The following is a 15677-nucleotide window of genomic DNA, read 5'->3' on the forward strand; positions in this document are numbered from 1 at the left end:
ACTCACGGGGTGGAGAGGGTTCTGCTCAGTGAGGGGAAGCGGGCTGCGCTTCGCCAGAACCTCCTCCGGCAGCAGGGCCTTCCGCAGTGCCGCCATTACACGAGATTGATCACATGTTAGAAACCTCAGCGCCTTCATCTGTAGCGGCTGCCTGGGGAGAGATTTTGCCAAGAAGCTGCTGCACTCCAAGGCCTGGCAACCACATGCATTGCAACTGCCAGGGGAAGCATACTCGAAAAGGCCATGGCTGAAACTCTAGCCAGGGGGACTAGGAAAGTATCTGGGGGCTACAGCGAGTCAGAGAATGGGCAGGATCGGCTGTGACAAGTTAAAAAAGAAACAGGCAAAATTTCACACAAACTTTTTGGGAAAATTTTCAACAAAACAAAACTCAAAACAATTCAGGTTTGGGTTTTTTGGTCCTCCTCCACCCTGCCTCCCTTCTTCCCCACTCAAAACAGGAGGGAGAGAATGAAAACACACACACACACACACACGTTTGCTGCCAAAACATCTAAAACTTTTACTTAAACCAAACTTACTGTATTGTTTTTAGATTTAATTAAACAATGGGGTGAAAATGTCTGAGGAGGGCAGCAGAGGTCTCCCAACGCCAGCCTTGGCTAAGCACAGATTGCGGGGGGTAGGAAACGATGGGCTGGGGTCACTGCTGCACCCTGGACAAGGCTGCCCAGGCTGCAGGGGTGCGCAGCCCAAGGGACATTTCAGGGCCTTGGTCCCGGGGTGGAGAGCCCCTAAGAAGAGTCACACACCTGTTGCACTTGGGCAGCCTCAGGCAGGTCAGGTCCCCCAGCTGGCCAGGTGCAGGGCCCCCTCCCAGCCCGGCCTGGGCAGCAGGCTGGGGCAGAGACCCAGGGCTGTGCGGTTACTTCTCTACCAGAAATAAGGGCTCCAGTAAGGGGGCCTTGTGCACCCTGGGGCATCTGACATCCCCACAGGCCAGTTATAGCCCCACTCTCCACCCACTCCCCTGAGAGGGTCCCAGGGCCCCCGATTATATCCCAGGTAAAACCCCAATCCATGAAACAGAGAGAAGGGTCTCTGGGGAATCATAGAATATCAGGGTTGGAAGGGACCTCAGGAGATCATATAGTCCAGCCCCCTGCTTAAAGCAGGACCAGATCCCTAAATGGCCCCCTCAAGGATTGAACTCACAACCCTGGGTTTAACAGGCCAATGCTCAAACCACTGAGCTATCACCCCGCCCCCGGTGGGGGGGGGGAGAATCTGAGGGGGCACGATGGGGCAAGGTCCAGGGGGCATAAAGGGGGGGTCGCAGGGAGCAGGGTGGGAGCGGTTCTGGGCTTTCTCGCTGTTGAGAATTTTCTTCAGGTTTTTTGTGTGTGTGAAAATTTTGGCAAGAAAAACCCTGGAGCCTCCCAGCCACTTCCTGGCACACCCCACTTCATCCCCCCCACCTGCTTTTATACCCTTCATCCCCCCACCCCCACTGACTTTTATCCCCTCACACCTTCCACACCCCTTCATCCCCTGTACCTCCTATGCCCAGCCCTCCTACCCCTTCATGCCCTCACACCCTCCACACCCCTTCATCACCCCCACCCGCTTTTATCCCCTCACACCCTCCACACCCCTTCATCCCCTGTACCTCCTATGCCCAGCCCCCCACTCCTTCATCCCCCCACCCGCTTTTATCCCCCACACCCTCCATACCCCCTGTACCACCTATACCCAGCCCCCACTCTCTTCAAGCCCCCACCCGCTTTTATCCCCTTCACCACCCCACACCCCTTCATCCCTCTGCACTCCCATGCCCAGCCCCCCAGCCTCCTTCATCCCCTGCACCCCCTTTCTCACTCCCGCAATCTCCACACCCCTTTATCCCCCCCTACTCCCCCCACACCATCCCCGTACCCCTCCATCCCCTGCACCCCCAATTCCCAGCCCCCACACCCCTTCATCCGCTGCACCCCATTGCCCCCCGCCTTCACTGCTCAGCCCCCCAGCCCAGGCACCAGGGAGGGGCGGTGCCCCCTGCAGCCCTAAAGGGTCCGCAGCCCTCCGCCCTCCCCCAGTTCGGGTCTGAGCCCAGCCGGGCCTGCGGCTGCTAATTGCGATGAATGGACCATGGGAATTCATGTGGCTGCGCCTTAAACACCCCAGAGCCAAGACGCGGGGACGCGTCCCTGGGCGCACCCGACACCCCTCGCCGAGCTGCCCCAGTCCCCCCGCTCCGACCCCCCCCCCCACAGGAGGGAGGTCCCGGGACCCGCTGCGGGGCCGGTTCCCGGTCGGTTCTTGTCTCTGCCCTGTGAAGAATAGACCCGGTTTGGGGCACTTAATGCCTGGGGAGGGGCGAGTGTAGACCCGGTTTGGGGCAGTTAATGCGGGGAGGGGGGTGAGTGTAGATCCGGTTTCGGGCACTTTAATGCGTTACCCAGCTTCGGTTTGTTACACAAACCGGATTAACCCGAGTCCATCGGATCCGGCCTGTAACGACCGTCGCAAAGCGCCCGGCCGCTGGGCTCGGGCCCTACCCATGCCTATGGGCGGCTCCTGCCCTTTGCCCCTCCAGCAGCCGCGGCGAGAGGCAGCCACGGAGCGGGGCCGCGCCGCCTGGGCCCTGAGCTGACCGGTCACTCCCCCGCTCTGAGCAGCCCCCGGGTCGCGGTCACACGTGGGGTCTGTCACAGACACTCAGACCCCTCACCCCGGCTGGCCCGTCTCGCCAGAGGTGCCTGCTCTTAGCCCCAGGCCCCGGCCCGCTCCGCTGGCTGCTCGCTGCGGGTGACTCCCCAGGCCGGGATATGGCCCAGTGGCACTATAAGGCCCGGCAGGAGCTGGTGGGTGACCCCCGCGGTGACCCCACGGGTACCCGACGGGTACCGCAGCGCGGCCCCTAGCCCGGGACTCGCCGCGCCTTGCCCCTGGAACCCACAACCAAATGCCCGGTCTGGGCCTGCCCCGGTCTCTATAGACTGGCTGCCGGTCTGTATAACCCGACCCCGGCTTCTCCCGCGGGGCCTGGCCAGAGGCCCACTTCCACCGCAGACCCTTCACCCTCCTGCCCGCCCCGGAGCAGATCTGCGCTCAGGTCTCCAGCGATTAACCCCTATTGCTCCGGCTCTGTGTGAGACACCGGCTTCACTTCGAATTAATGCGTGTGATCGATCCCCTCGGACCGATAGGAAACGCCCCGCCCAGGAACAGCCTTTAAAAACTCCTTGAATTCGGGTCTCCCTGTTGCCCCCTGCGGAGCCCGGGCCCCGGGGGCTACAGAGTCGGGTGGGCGAGGCTCGCTGGGGACCCCTGGACCCGCGGGCCTCTGAGGCTCGCTCGCTCTGGGGGTGGGGGCGAGGAGGCGGAGGCGGACGGGGCCTGGGGAAGCCCTGGCAGTCTGAGCCGGGCGCTGGGCATGGACTTGTTGTGTCTGGGAGCAACAGCGCGACTTTCTCCCCCTGGATCCTGGCCTCAGACAATAGGAGCCCCCCGTTCGCAGCTGGAGCGGTCGGGGAAGTCTCTGTCTCTGGCATTGCAGCCCGCGCTGGGCAAGCCTCCAAGCCTGGTAGGTGTCGAGATTTTTGTCTGTTCTCCTCCCCGCGTCGCTGCGAGCGGGGATGGGTGCATGGCCCGGGGGGAGGGACACCCACGGGGCGGAGGTCTCAGCTCGGAGGTACCAACTTATCCATGGTTTATGGAGACCCTGGGACACAGCTCCCCTCCTGGCTGGGCGCATCCCTTCCCCGTCCCCCAATTTTCCTGCGGTGCGTGGGTATCCCTGGCACTTAATTGGGGTTGAAAATTCTCCAAGGCTGCAGCCGCCGCCCCAGCTCAGCGGTGAGGGGCGCTAGCCAGCTCCGTGCTCCGCCCGTCTGTCCCAGGCAGGTTCTGGTCTCTCTGTGGAGCCGGGGGGAGAAATCCCTGCTGGGGGGGCTGCCCTGCAGGAGAACAGGGTGTAACTCTGCACACGCGGGCGGAGCAGCCCCGAACTCCCGGCTCCAGGGAAGCCAAGAGCAGAAACTCCCCTGGACTTGGAGGGAGCCAGGATCTCACCCCCCGCCATTAGAGCTCCGGGGTCCCGGAGAGCAGGGACAAAGCCAGGCTCGCACGCGGAACCGGGGCTCGCCGCGCAGCCAGAGCCCCCGCCAGCAGGCAGCGACCCGCCCTGGTCTGCGGGCAAGTCCCAACGGAACGAACCAAGCCGAGCCGGGACCGAACCGGGGGCTTCGGCCGCTGAAACCCGGCAGGCTCGCGAGCGCTGCGGGCCCGGGGCTCGCCCCGAAATTACTGCGGCGACAAGCGAAGCCCGCGGGCCCGGGGAAGCTCCGCACGAAGGACACCAAAGCGCCGGGTATTGGGGTAACTAACCCGAGAAACGAACGAAATTTCGTTGGTTCCGATTCCGCGGCCCCGGCCCGGCCCCGTTTTCCGGAGAGCCGCGGCTGCGGGACCGAGGGGAAGGACGCGCCCGCAGGTGAATGCGGCTCGCGGGAGCGGGGCTGGGGGCCGGGGGGCGGCCGGGCGGCTGCGGGGAATTGACCCGGCCGGGGCCGGCCGGGGCTAGCGGGCTCCGGGGCCCAGGGGCGGAGAATTCGTTGTGGTTCCATTAAAGCGGCACCGCGGGGCTCGCTTGACCCAGCGGCGCCGGGCGGGTGGCGAACCAGAACCGCGGGCATCGAGCCGAACCCAGCGAGCCCCGGCGGGGGAAGGAGCCGCCCGCGGGGCGCTGCCCGCCAGGGATCGGGGTGGGTAAAAACCCAGCTCGGCTCCGGGGATTAAAGCAACAGGCGGAAACGGGGGGTGGGATTCTCCCCGCCCCAGGGCTGGGGGCAGAGAACCCCACGTCCGAGCCAGTTACCCGCCCCATATCCTACCCCGGTAACCCGCCCGACGTCAGACCCAGTTATCCGCCCCACATTTAGCCCATCTTAACCCTCATTATCCGCCCCATAACGAACCCATCCTGCCCCATAACTTGCCCCTGTAACCTACCCCACCAGCCACCCCATCTTTCCCCCCGCCCGCCAATCAACCCCATCCCGGCCCAGATACTCCTCTATCTCCGGGGCCGATCCATGGCTCACTCGGGGCGGGCGGGGGCTGAACCGGGGTAACCTCTGGGGACTCTTCCCCCCACAGGGCTCGGGGAGCCTGGAGGTCGATAATGGTGGCGGGGGAGGTTCTTTATTGCCCAGAATAATGTAAAGAGATTAGGGGACTAACGTGTGCGGTGGGAGAAGGGGCGGACGGACCGGGGGATACAGGGCCGTGGGGGACAGACCGGCGGACATGGTGAGCTGTGGGGGACAGAAAAGAAGATTCGTGGCCAGGCAGATGGGGAACAGGAGGGGCGGGGGGGAACCACGGGGGGACAGACCCGCACAGGCTGGGGAGGTTGGACTTCGGGGTTAGGTTCCGCCGCCTCCTTTCCTGCGGGTCTCCCCCTGCAGCTTCGCTCCCACCCCGGGAGGTTCAGCTGAGAAACCCCCTCCCCTCCAGATCAGGGGATCCTCCTTCCCTGCCCCAGGTTCCCATGCCCCCCTCCCCCGGGTTACCTGACCCCTCCCCAGGCCCAGGGCAACCCCTCCAGGTCCCAGTCCCGTGCCAGAACTAACCCAGTCTCTCCCCCACCAGGTTCTCCCCAGCGCAGCTGGAGCATGAAGACCGAGGAGGCACCATCCTGCTTGCAGCAGGCCACCCCGGTGCTGGGCTTCGGTGAGTGTCTATATGGCCTGGGGTAGCCGAGAGACAGACCCTCCTCCCCGGGTAGGGAGTGGGCTGGCTGGGTCGCACCCCATCGCTGCTGACTGCCCGGCGTCCCCCGTCTCAACCCAGAGCTGTAGAATAGAGCCGGGACTTGTCTACACGGGTGCTGCTGATGGATTCGGTGTTTGCTGTTACTGCTCCAAGCCGCGGGGTGCGGCAGCCCCCCCTAGTTCCAGCACCGCTGCTTGTCTACACAGAGACTGGCGCTGAAAGAACTACGTGGCTTTGAGTTCACACAGCCGGTTAGTTTGGTGCAAGTCTGGGAGTGGGGCCTGAGTGTTTTCCACACGAATTGAGCGATGCGGATAAAGGGGAGAGGGCTCAGAGAAGGGATAGGAGCGTGATTACAGGGCTAGAAACCTGCCCCTGACAGATCTGTGACGGCAGGGGGGTAAGGCAGACTGACTAAGCGATGCCTGCAGGCCCCTGATTTAGTGTTACCCACAAATACTGTTTGTTATCTAATGTGGAGTGTTTAACAAATGTCCATGTCTTCTGTTGGTGGATTTTGTGGTTTGTGAAAATAATGCAATTCATCTTTGTTAGGGTGTGGGGGAGAGGTAAGGGGGAGCCCCAAAATATTCCAGCTGTGTGCCCCAAAGGAGCTAATTCTGCCTCGGGACAGACTCCTCTTGGTAGCTTAACAAAGAGAAGGTTAAGGGGCGACTTGATGCAAGTCCACAAGTATCTGTTGGAGGGCAAAAATTTGGTAATAGAAGGCTCTTCACTCTGGTTGTAGCCAGATCCAATGCCTGGAAGTTGAGGCTAGACAAATTCAGACTTTTAACAGGGAGGGTGATTAACCATTGGAGCAACTTGCCAAGGGTTGTGGGGGACTTTCCATCACTGGCCATCTTTAAATCGAGATGGGATTTTTCTAAAAGATCTACTCTACATCCAGCCCAGTTATTGGACCCTAAAGCAGGAAATGACACAGGGAACTCCTGTGGCCTGTGTTTCACAGAAGGTGAGACCAGATGACCAGTCCATTCTGGCCTTAGAATCTATGAATTAATTTGGTAAGGAATCGACAAACTTACATTGCAATGGGACTCTTGAAAGCAGTTTGCCCTTTAAATGAATGCTGCACATTTTGCTGATTGGAACTCATTCGCCATCTTGCCAGTTCCCAGCTCAGAACAGGAACAAGAATTTTAAAATCTCATGTTTTTAGCTCAAATGGCTGCATTTTTCTACCCTTTAATTTTAAAGCCTTGCAGTCGGTAGGATCCAAAATGTCAGAGGCTTGTTTACTTCCAGTTTCAAGTCCAGCCCCTTCTGAGGAGGTTGTGACTCTACCAGGGATTAGATGTTATTACAGACAAGCAGCATTCCCACTTACACCCTTCACATCTTTTATCCTCCATCCCGCGACTGGATTGTACTCTTTACGTTTTCTTAAGTTATTGCTGGGTGCTTGGCCTTGTGCCTAACAAAACTCCAGGTGTGAATTATTGACCGTGCCCTCAGCTCTCCTGCTCACATGGCCAGTGTCAGTGAATCACAATACAGGCTGGCCATGGGCATGGCTCTGTGGCATTCCACATAGCGTAATCCTTGGCAACAGGCTCACTTGGTCATTTAATAATCTAATGTAAAGTGTGTTTTGAACAAGGAGGGGGAACCTCGCAGCATCTGAAGTTTTGTGGCTCTCTTTAGTTCTTAGAGCTAGCTCAAGTTCACATATCTTTGTTCTTCATTTAAATATCTGTTCCTACTCCCTCCCCCCAAAAGCTATTTAAGTATTAAAGAATCCCCCCAAATCCCCTAACGGGGAAGCTTATGCTTTTTGTAAGGGATTGCAGTCACCACAAAACCCAACCACAGAAAGTTACACACTATACAGCTAATGGGACGAAAACAGAGCTGGTTTGAAATCTTGCATTGAAACCGTTATTGGACAGAAAACTGGGTTTTTGACCAAATGAAAATGTATGTGGACAGCGTCTCCTTTCCACAGAAAACTTTTGCTTTTTGTCAGACAAACAAAAACATCAACCACCACCAACAGGTTTTGGAGTTTTGATTAAAAGTAAAATATTTCCATGGGAACACAAAAATCCATTTTTCCAACCAGTTCCAGACAAAGACCATGGGCCACATTTTCCGAGGAACCCAGCCTGGGCACTTTTAGAGCTGAGCAGAAAATCTGGTCTCTATTTAGGTGCCTGGATGGGAAATGAGCTCTTGAAAATCTGTCCCCAGTTGTGGGTGCTGAGCCCTTGGGAATCCAACCCTGGCAGCTATTTTTTCATGAAAATTTTTCTTTCTCCCCCCCTGAGTGGGACATGAACCCTTGGGTATGTCTTCACTTCAGATTTATCGAAACCTGAGTTAATTCTGCTCCTAGCCTAGCGTGAGTGAGAGCAGCCATACAGCAATCTGGCACTGGAACTGTGTGATTGTTAGCAGGTGAGGAGCTGACAGGGCAGCCAATTTGAGTTACAAGTCCTGCCACACTTGAGTTAAGGGGGTTTTGTGCGTGGACAGGACTCAAGCTAGGGGCAACTCTTGAGCTAATTCTGCAGTGAAGACAAGCCCCTACTGTCCTCTGCGTTTGAGCCAAGCTTTCAAATCCACAGTGTCTGTCAGTTCCAAAGTAGGCGAAACGAGATCCCGCAGCCTTAGTGACCGGTGAGTATCGCGAACAGGCTGGCACGTTTCCCCACAAAACCACAGGGAACCTCCCCTGACACCCCATCCTGACCCCACTGGGCAAGCACTAAAACTAACCCCACCGCCTCGCCCTTTCTGCTTTAAATGGGACCTTCCTTGTTTGTGTGGGTTTAGACCTGAGCCTGACCCCGCTCCTGCAAAGTGTTGTCTACACTACCCCCAATCCCTTAGGTGTCTCTTTGAATATTTAGGGATAAGCAGCCTTGGGCCCTGATTCAACAAAGCATGTACCTCATTTTAGGCAGCGGCTTAAATCCATCCCCATTCAGCAATGTAGTTATGCACATTCTTAACTTTTTGGCACATGCTTAGGTCTCATGGAAGTCAAATGAAACTTAAGCATATGCCTACAGTAAGCAGGCGCTTTAGAGCTCTGCTGAATTGAGGCCTTAATGCTTCTTGGTGTGCATTGTGCAGTTTCACTGCGCTCTGTGAGTTCAATCCTTGAGGGGGCCATTTAGGGATCTGGGGCAAAAATTGGGGATTGGTCCTGCTTCAAGCAGGGGGTTGGACTAGATGACCTCCTGAGGTCCCTTCCAACCCTAACCTTCTATGATTCTATGATTCTTGCAGCTGGTCTAGTACTGAAGTGCTGCAGCTCCGTCGTACATGACTGGCAGTAGCAGGTCCAGAGGCTCAGAGCTTTGTGGCTGCATTTCATTTGTTTTTCTTCTAAAGGTGCATCAGGTCCTCTCTTCTGAGCTGGTCGAGTGTTTTGAATAAGAAAAAGGTGTCTTCAAGTTAGACAAGCACAAAGGAAACAATTTTAAAGATTTCTTTTTTAAACTTATTTGATCATTCAAAAAGAGCCCCTCCCCACAAATCATAGCCCCTCCCCCCCACATTCTTTTGGGCTGCTAGGACTCCCCCATTGCAACCTGGAGTGAATTTGTCCTGACTGAATTTACTTGCTTGTGATGACAAGGCTGACAGGCCCAGTGCAGCTAAGGGGAGTGCTAGCAATAATGAGTTGGAGGGGGAGGGACCATTATTAATTCATTGGATTACAGCAGCAGCCCCCACTGTGTTCTAGACCCCTTCCATACAGCACGGGCCCTGGCTCTAAGAGTTTATACTCTCAAGTCCCAGTCATGCCATGTGAGGGTATCAGTGCTTAATCTGTGCCAGGGCTGAGCTCCGGCACCTCTGGGCTTGGCAGTTCATAGTCCCGGCACCTCTGGACTTGCTGTGTCAGTTATGAATGTAGAAAAATTGTTTGAGCCCCGGCACTTCTTTCCTTACAAATTAAGCCCTGCAGGGGTCTGCTTGCACAGTGGCTATTGCAGGATCAGAGACAGTGAGTTCAGGCAACAAAGCTCACGGGACAAACCACGCGATCATACTTCATCTAGTAAAAAAACCCATCCAATCTCCCACTGCCATGCTCTAGAGCCATTATTAAGTGGCTACGTTCTTACAGGCTTTACGATAGAACTGAGTGACCTTTACAGAGAATCCTTTTCATGATAGGTATTACGGTAGCGCTGAACGGTCCCAGCAGCACAGACAGGGAAACCCGCCTATACACAGATGTGCGGCTTTAACTATCCTGGACTAACTACTGTATCCTGGGTGAGCTGAAGCAGCGCAGCCCCCCTACTGGATGCAGTTCTAACAACATACATGTGCGTACGCAGGTGTAGCTGGGTGTAGGTTCTTGCACCTGCCTCATCCCTGTGCTATCTGATCGCCTTCCCATAGTGTGTTAGGCGATGCGGCTAGCATCTGTCACTTGTTTGGTCTTTTATCCTCTTCCCTGGCAAAACAAGCTCACTGACATATATTATTTCGGGAGCACAGGTGCTGGAACGAGGGGTGCTGCAGCACCCCATGACTTGAAGTGGTTTCCATTATATACCAGGTTTACAGTTCGGTTCAATGGCTCTCAGCACCCCCCACTATAAAAACTGTTCCAGCCCACCTGTTACACCCCACACGCACCTGTGTTGCTGTGTGTTTATTAGAGACATACTTGCACTATTCCCCTAAGGGAAGGGAAGTAAGCTCTCCTGGTATAACTGTGTTCAGCCAAGGAGTTGCATTGGTCTAATGCTATCCGTAAGAAGTCACACCCCTAGCTGCTACAAATAGCGAGTGTGGAGCAGACCTTGGTAAGAAAGAGTCCCGTCCCCAAAGAGCCTATGGGCTAAATAGACAAGACCAGCACAGGGTGGGAAGGGAAATATCTTGCCACCATTCATCGCAGGGAATAGAACCTCGATCTTGTGGGTCCCAGTCCAGTCTAGTGCTCACCCCACTAGGTCATGCTACCTCCATTACTCCGTGGGCAAGATGTTTCCCTTTGGATGCTGAGGGGATGGGGGAGGGTTTATAGGTTTTATTCCCTCCAGCTGGCCCCGTCCTCTGATTTGCAAGCCCCAGGGTTTAGTTCAGAATGTGTTTGAATCTGAAAGCTGTCGAGGGCTTGGCGTAGTTCTGAATGTCAGTTGATGCTGGCAGAGCCGCGCTCGGGCAGCCCTGCTCAGGAATGGATCGTACAGGCAGCTTGTTTGCAGTGGCAGGCAGCAGTTCAGCGGAGGGGGCTGGCTCAGGTCCTAGTGAGTCTGAACGCAAAATCTAACAGGGGCTAGCAAGTGGGGTGAGTAGCCGCCTTCACTCATGATCCTCAGGCTCCCAAGGTGCCAACTACGGTAATAAGCCCTGATGAACCCAATTAATGTTACTTACTGTGAATGATTTCTCCTGGTTTTATGTAACTATGATAAGGGTACCCTTAAAGGCTAGTGATGGGCCAGTAGCTTAGCGCTAAAGAGGATCCTAGCAGCTGCCTTGTCTGAGCCTGCTCAGAAGTGTGCTGGGCTGAGTTCAAGCAAGTGTCTTGGACCATTTTGCAGTTGTATGTGGGTTTGGTACTCATGAAAGACTCTAGCTCTTGTTACAACTAGACATAAAGAAGGCAGACACTTTACAAATTGCCCCTCCACAGATTCCAAATGGCTACACTTTGCTCCACTCTTCCAGTCGTTCGCTTCCCACACACAGCTGTTCCGCTGCCCCTGAATCCTGACCCACAGTCCCCTGTTATTCCAGCCTTGGGCTCCTCCCCCTAACTCTTCAGATGCCCCTCAGTCCTGACCCCCAGCTCTCCTGCTATTCCAGCCCTGGACTCTCCACAGGTGCACAGAGCTCTGTAGGGTTGTGCTGCTGAAATGCAATGAATGCTTAACTGTACTCACTTCTAGGCTCCTCTCATGTGGAGTTTGGTGAAAGGAAAGGGGGGGAAGGATGAAGGAAGAGGCAGTGGGAGGGGCAAGAAATTGGGGTAAGAGGAGCTGGAGGCAGAAGAGAGAGAGAGAGACGTAAGAGAAAACATAAAGATTAAAGCAGGGGAGAGAACAGAAACAAAACACAAGCAGAGCAAGCCTAGTGAGTAATGCTCCAGGAGAAACCAGAGGCAGGAGGCATTGCTTCCTAGAACCCTGATTCATGCCCCCAACAGTGGCAGAAGCATTGGGGCAGTGTTTACAGTGTATGTGGGAGGAATTCTCCAGGAGGAGCAGACCTGGCAAAAATAAATACATACAAATAAATCAAGCCAGGTCACTTAGTGGGAAATTGTTGCAAATTAACTAAAAGGGTTAAACTGAAGTGGATTCGTTAAACTTAATTAAACCCTTGTGTGGATACTGGTATTCAAAGTTAAAGTGATTTTAACTCAATTCACTTCACTAAACCAAATTAAGGCCAGTTCCATTCTGAATAACAGCATCCACGCAGGGATTCAATGTGGTTTAACTAAACCACTTCAGATTCACATCTTTAGTTAATTTGGATTAATTTTCCTGGATGTCTGTGTAGACAAGCCCTCATCAAAACTACTGCTCCCAGATTGTGGTTAGACTTCCCACACACCCTTTTTTCAGACTACTTTAGGCACTGATCTGGGGAGATCCTGAACTACTGGACTCCAACATACAGGCAGTAAAAGAGTTCAGGAAGCCATGGAGAGGAACAGGGCTGCGTTTCTGTTAGCTGCCACTTTCCCAAACCATCTCAGCACTGATATTCCTCCATCAAATTGAGCTGCTTCCCCTGCTCTGACTTCCCTCTCCCAGGCCACAAGAATATCTGCCCATCTTCTTCCATACTGGCAAGCACGTGGCTTGGTGAGAGCCTGGGGGGGAGGCAGCAGAGGTTGTTGCTGCTGTAGTAAAGAATCCTGCTTAAGCAGCGAGATGCAGCAGGAATGATTGTCTAATGGCAGAGGCTGGGCCAGAGCAAGGGCAGTGTCAGGCCACGCAGCGTTAGGGCTCTCCCAGCACCTGCCTTTGAATCACAGCTACGGTTTGTTTCTATTGCAGTAACACCTAAGGGCCCCATTGTACAAACAAATAACAGAGACCAGGCTGGGCCCCAGAGGCTTCCCAGTCTAAGATATGATGCAAAATCTGTAAAGCACAGAGCCTGATTCTCCATTACCCTGCACCAGGTACTGTGATTTACCCCAGTGCAAGGACGTGAGCGTAGAACGCTACCATACTGGGAGAGTAACTTTTTACACTCAGAAAGTGTAAAGTGTAAAGTGTACTTTACACTGCAGAAAGTGAATGTAGGAGGTGTGAGGGGCCAAGGAATCAGGCTCCTGGATTTGAGCCTGGCTCATACATCATCAGAATTGTTAGTTAGAGAGCCAGTTGCTTGGGCAGGCTCTGTCCTCTGTCACACCCGTTGCAGAAAACTGAATTGTGACACTCTGCTGAGTGCAAGGGGCCTGCACAGGTGTTGCTGAGGGGCTGATTTGACCCACAGAACCTTTATTATTGGAGGGTGCGTGACCAGGGCTGCCTAGTGTCCCTGCTTGCCTCGCAGATCCCCTAGGTAGTGAGTTTTGCAAGGCTGGAAAATCAACTCTTCCCTTCTATCTTTGCAGACTGGCTAGAAATCCCACAGCCCACTTCCCCCAACGCTGTGCGCATGGCGCCCCTTTCCAAAGCAGGGCTGCTTTGCGTCCTCAGATGAGAGGGGCACAGAGCATCTCTGAGGAGGGAATTCTGTGGCCTTTCTTTGTTGGACATGCCAGTTCTCTCATGACTGCGACATCCCTAGTGCTCACATGGGTTAAAACTCACCCTGACCAGGGCCCAGCGTGAGGCCTAGACACCTGCGTGTCCCCCATGCAGGCCCCAACACAAGGCCTAGCTCCCAACCCTTGCTCTTGGGCAGGGCCCACCATCAGGCCTGTCTGACCCCGGCAGGTCCCAGCAAAAGGCCCTAGTCCCACCCCTGCCCCTGGGCAGGGCCCAGCATGAGGCCTAGGCCCCACTTAAGCCCTTACAAAAGGGGTAAATGTCACCTATGTGACTAGCTGACACCTCTCCCACGCCCGCAGTAGGCTCTGGGTGAGCTCTGCCCCACGAGCCTGCCCAAAGGAGGATAAAAGAACAAGAGGCTGGTGAAGGGACAGGACAAATCAAGGGTTTAAAAACCTGAGCAGCTCAGCATGATGGGTGGGGAGACAGTACACTCGGCTAAGGTACTTCATACCTGCCTGGCTCAGCCTACAGCCCAGATCCAATGCGCCAGAGAGCGTATTTATTACCCACCCGCACGCCTCTACCTTGGAGTTATCGCAGGGAAGCCTTTGAAGGGTAGCCATAGATTTATGTGATGATAACATCCAGGGGAAAAAATCTCAAGTCTCTGGAGCTCTTGCTATTTTAACTGGTTTAGCACCGCATCCCCCTGACTGGGATTAATCTGGCATACACCTGGGAGGCACAGGCTGGCTGTTCAGACCCAAATCTGACCTCCTTCCAAACTCTTATTGTAGATTGTCAAAAGTACTCAGCATCCAACAGCTCCTCTTGAGAACCACACATGCATCCCTGAGAACAACAGACCGTGCATATATTACGCCATTGAGAACCGTGGCGAACAGACACACACACACCACCACTGAAAACAGTGGGAGCTGCTGGGAGCAGATCACTTCGGAAAATCTTGCCAATGGTGCAAGTGACACTCGGGGCATTTTCAGCCCCCAATGTGCTGGTATTATGTGACTACCAAGTCCTGAGTGTAAGTGCTGGGTACTCTTGAAGATCTAGCTATTACAGACCAGAGGGGATGGTCTTCTGCATTCTATATTTCTCTTTAGTGGTGGATTTGGGGGGCAGGGGAGAGGATTTTTAAAAATGTACTACCTGGAAATTAGAAACCAATCCTGTAGATGCCATATATTTTTGTGGGACAAACTTTTTTACTTATTTATAAGATTGTAAAAATATGTGCTCAATACAGTGTTCTCTCTCTCTCTCTCTGGGTGCACGTACGGCAATTGACACGAGTAACACATGGCTCTAAAAACAGATTTAGCGCAAACATGAGGCCTAGGCCCTGCTTAAATCCAGCTTCGGCCCTTGAAGCCGGATTTAAGCAGCACCTAGGCCTTGTGCTGGGTCTCCTCCCCAGGGGTGAATTCCACCTTAGCAGCACACATCCCCGTTTGGAAACCAATCCTCCTTCGTGTGGCTCATTTGCCTTTTTCTCTGTTGCCAGGGACAGACTCCAAAATGCGGGAGGTTTGTGCCGGCTGTGACATGCCCATCTCCGACCGGTTCCTCCTGCGAGTCAATGAGCGCTCCTGGCACGAAGGCTGTGTGAAGTGTGCCGCCTGCCTGCAGCCGCTGTCGGGCACCTGTTACTGTCGCAACCGGCAGCTGTACTGCAAGCATGACTATGAGAAGTAAGTGCCTCTGGCTTTGAGTTTGGCTCCCCCCACGTCACAAGCTCTGGCTATTGTGTTTGAGGTTGCCATTAAGGGGGAAGCCAAGCAGAGAGAACAGGTGTGAGATGGATTCCTGGAGATGGGCTGTGAAGAAGAGATGACTGTAATGATATGCAGCAGGGGATAGGACGCGTAGGGTCAGGTTATGTATATTGCAGGAGTATCTAGAGGCCCATTGTACTGGGTGCTGCACAGACCCAAACAGCAGAACCCCTATTTTACCAAGTAATTGGAGATAATGAAATCGAACATATCAGCATTACGGCAGGTTCATTGCGTAAGCTGCAGTATGGAGCACTGCATCACTTTCTGCTTGCCCTTCAAACCACTGCAAAGCACTTTCCAATGCACTGAAGGTATTGGACTGTGAAGGGATGTCGACTTCTTCACCATGACTTTCACTGGGTCATGTATTTTTTTTTCACAAGGGAAGGAAGAATGGTTGGTGTAACTTATTGTTTGTAAGATTGGTGTTCATAAAATCAGGGTTCTGTTGTAGTGAGAG

The 15677-nt window shown here is 54.5% G+C and overlaps 1 protein-coding gene across 3 annotated transcripts in view; it reads left to right on the top strand.

Moving 5' to 3' along the window:
- The first annotated feature begins 3081 nt into the window (after positions 1-3081).
- Positions 3082-15677, top strand: part of LOC125627731 (LIM homeobox transcription factor 1-alpha-like) — a 64088-nt gene continuing 51492 nt past the window's right edge. Inside the window, exons 1-3 of one of the 3 annotated variants that reach the window (XM_048832167.2) lie at positions 3082-3547; positions 5617-5697; positions 14944-15130. In XM_048832167.2, coding sequence (XP_048688124.1) covers positions 5640-5697; positions 14944-15130 — 245 coding nt within the window. In that variant the 5' untranslated portion in view covers positions 3082-3547; positions 5617-5639. Of the gene's footprint in view, positions 3548-3644; positions 4457-5616; positions 5698-5737; positions 5991-14943; positions 15131-15677 lie in introns of those variants that run through there. The other 2 variants (XM_048832168.2, XM_048832169.2) reach the window with 2 other exon arrangements.

Source organism: Caretta caretta, chromosome 20 (assembly GCF_965140235.1).
Source record: "Caretta caretta isolate rCarCar2 chromosome 20, rCarCar1.hap1, whole genome shotgun sequence".
Taxonomy (NCBI): domain Eukaryota; kingdom Metazoa; phylum Chordata; order Testudines; family Cheloniidae; genus Caretta; species Caretta caretta.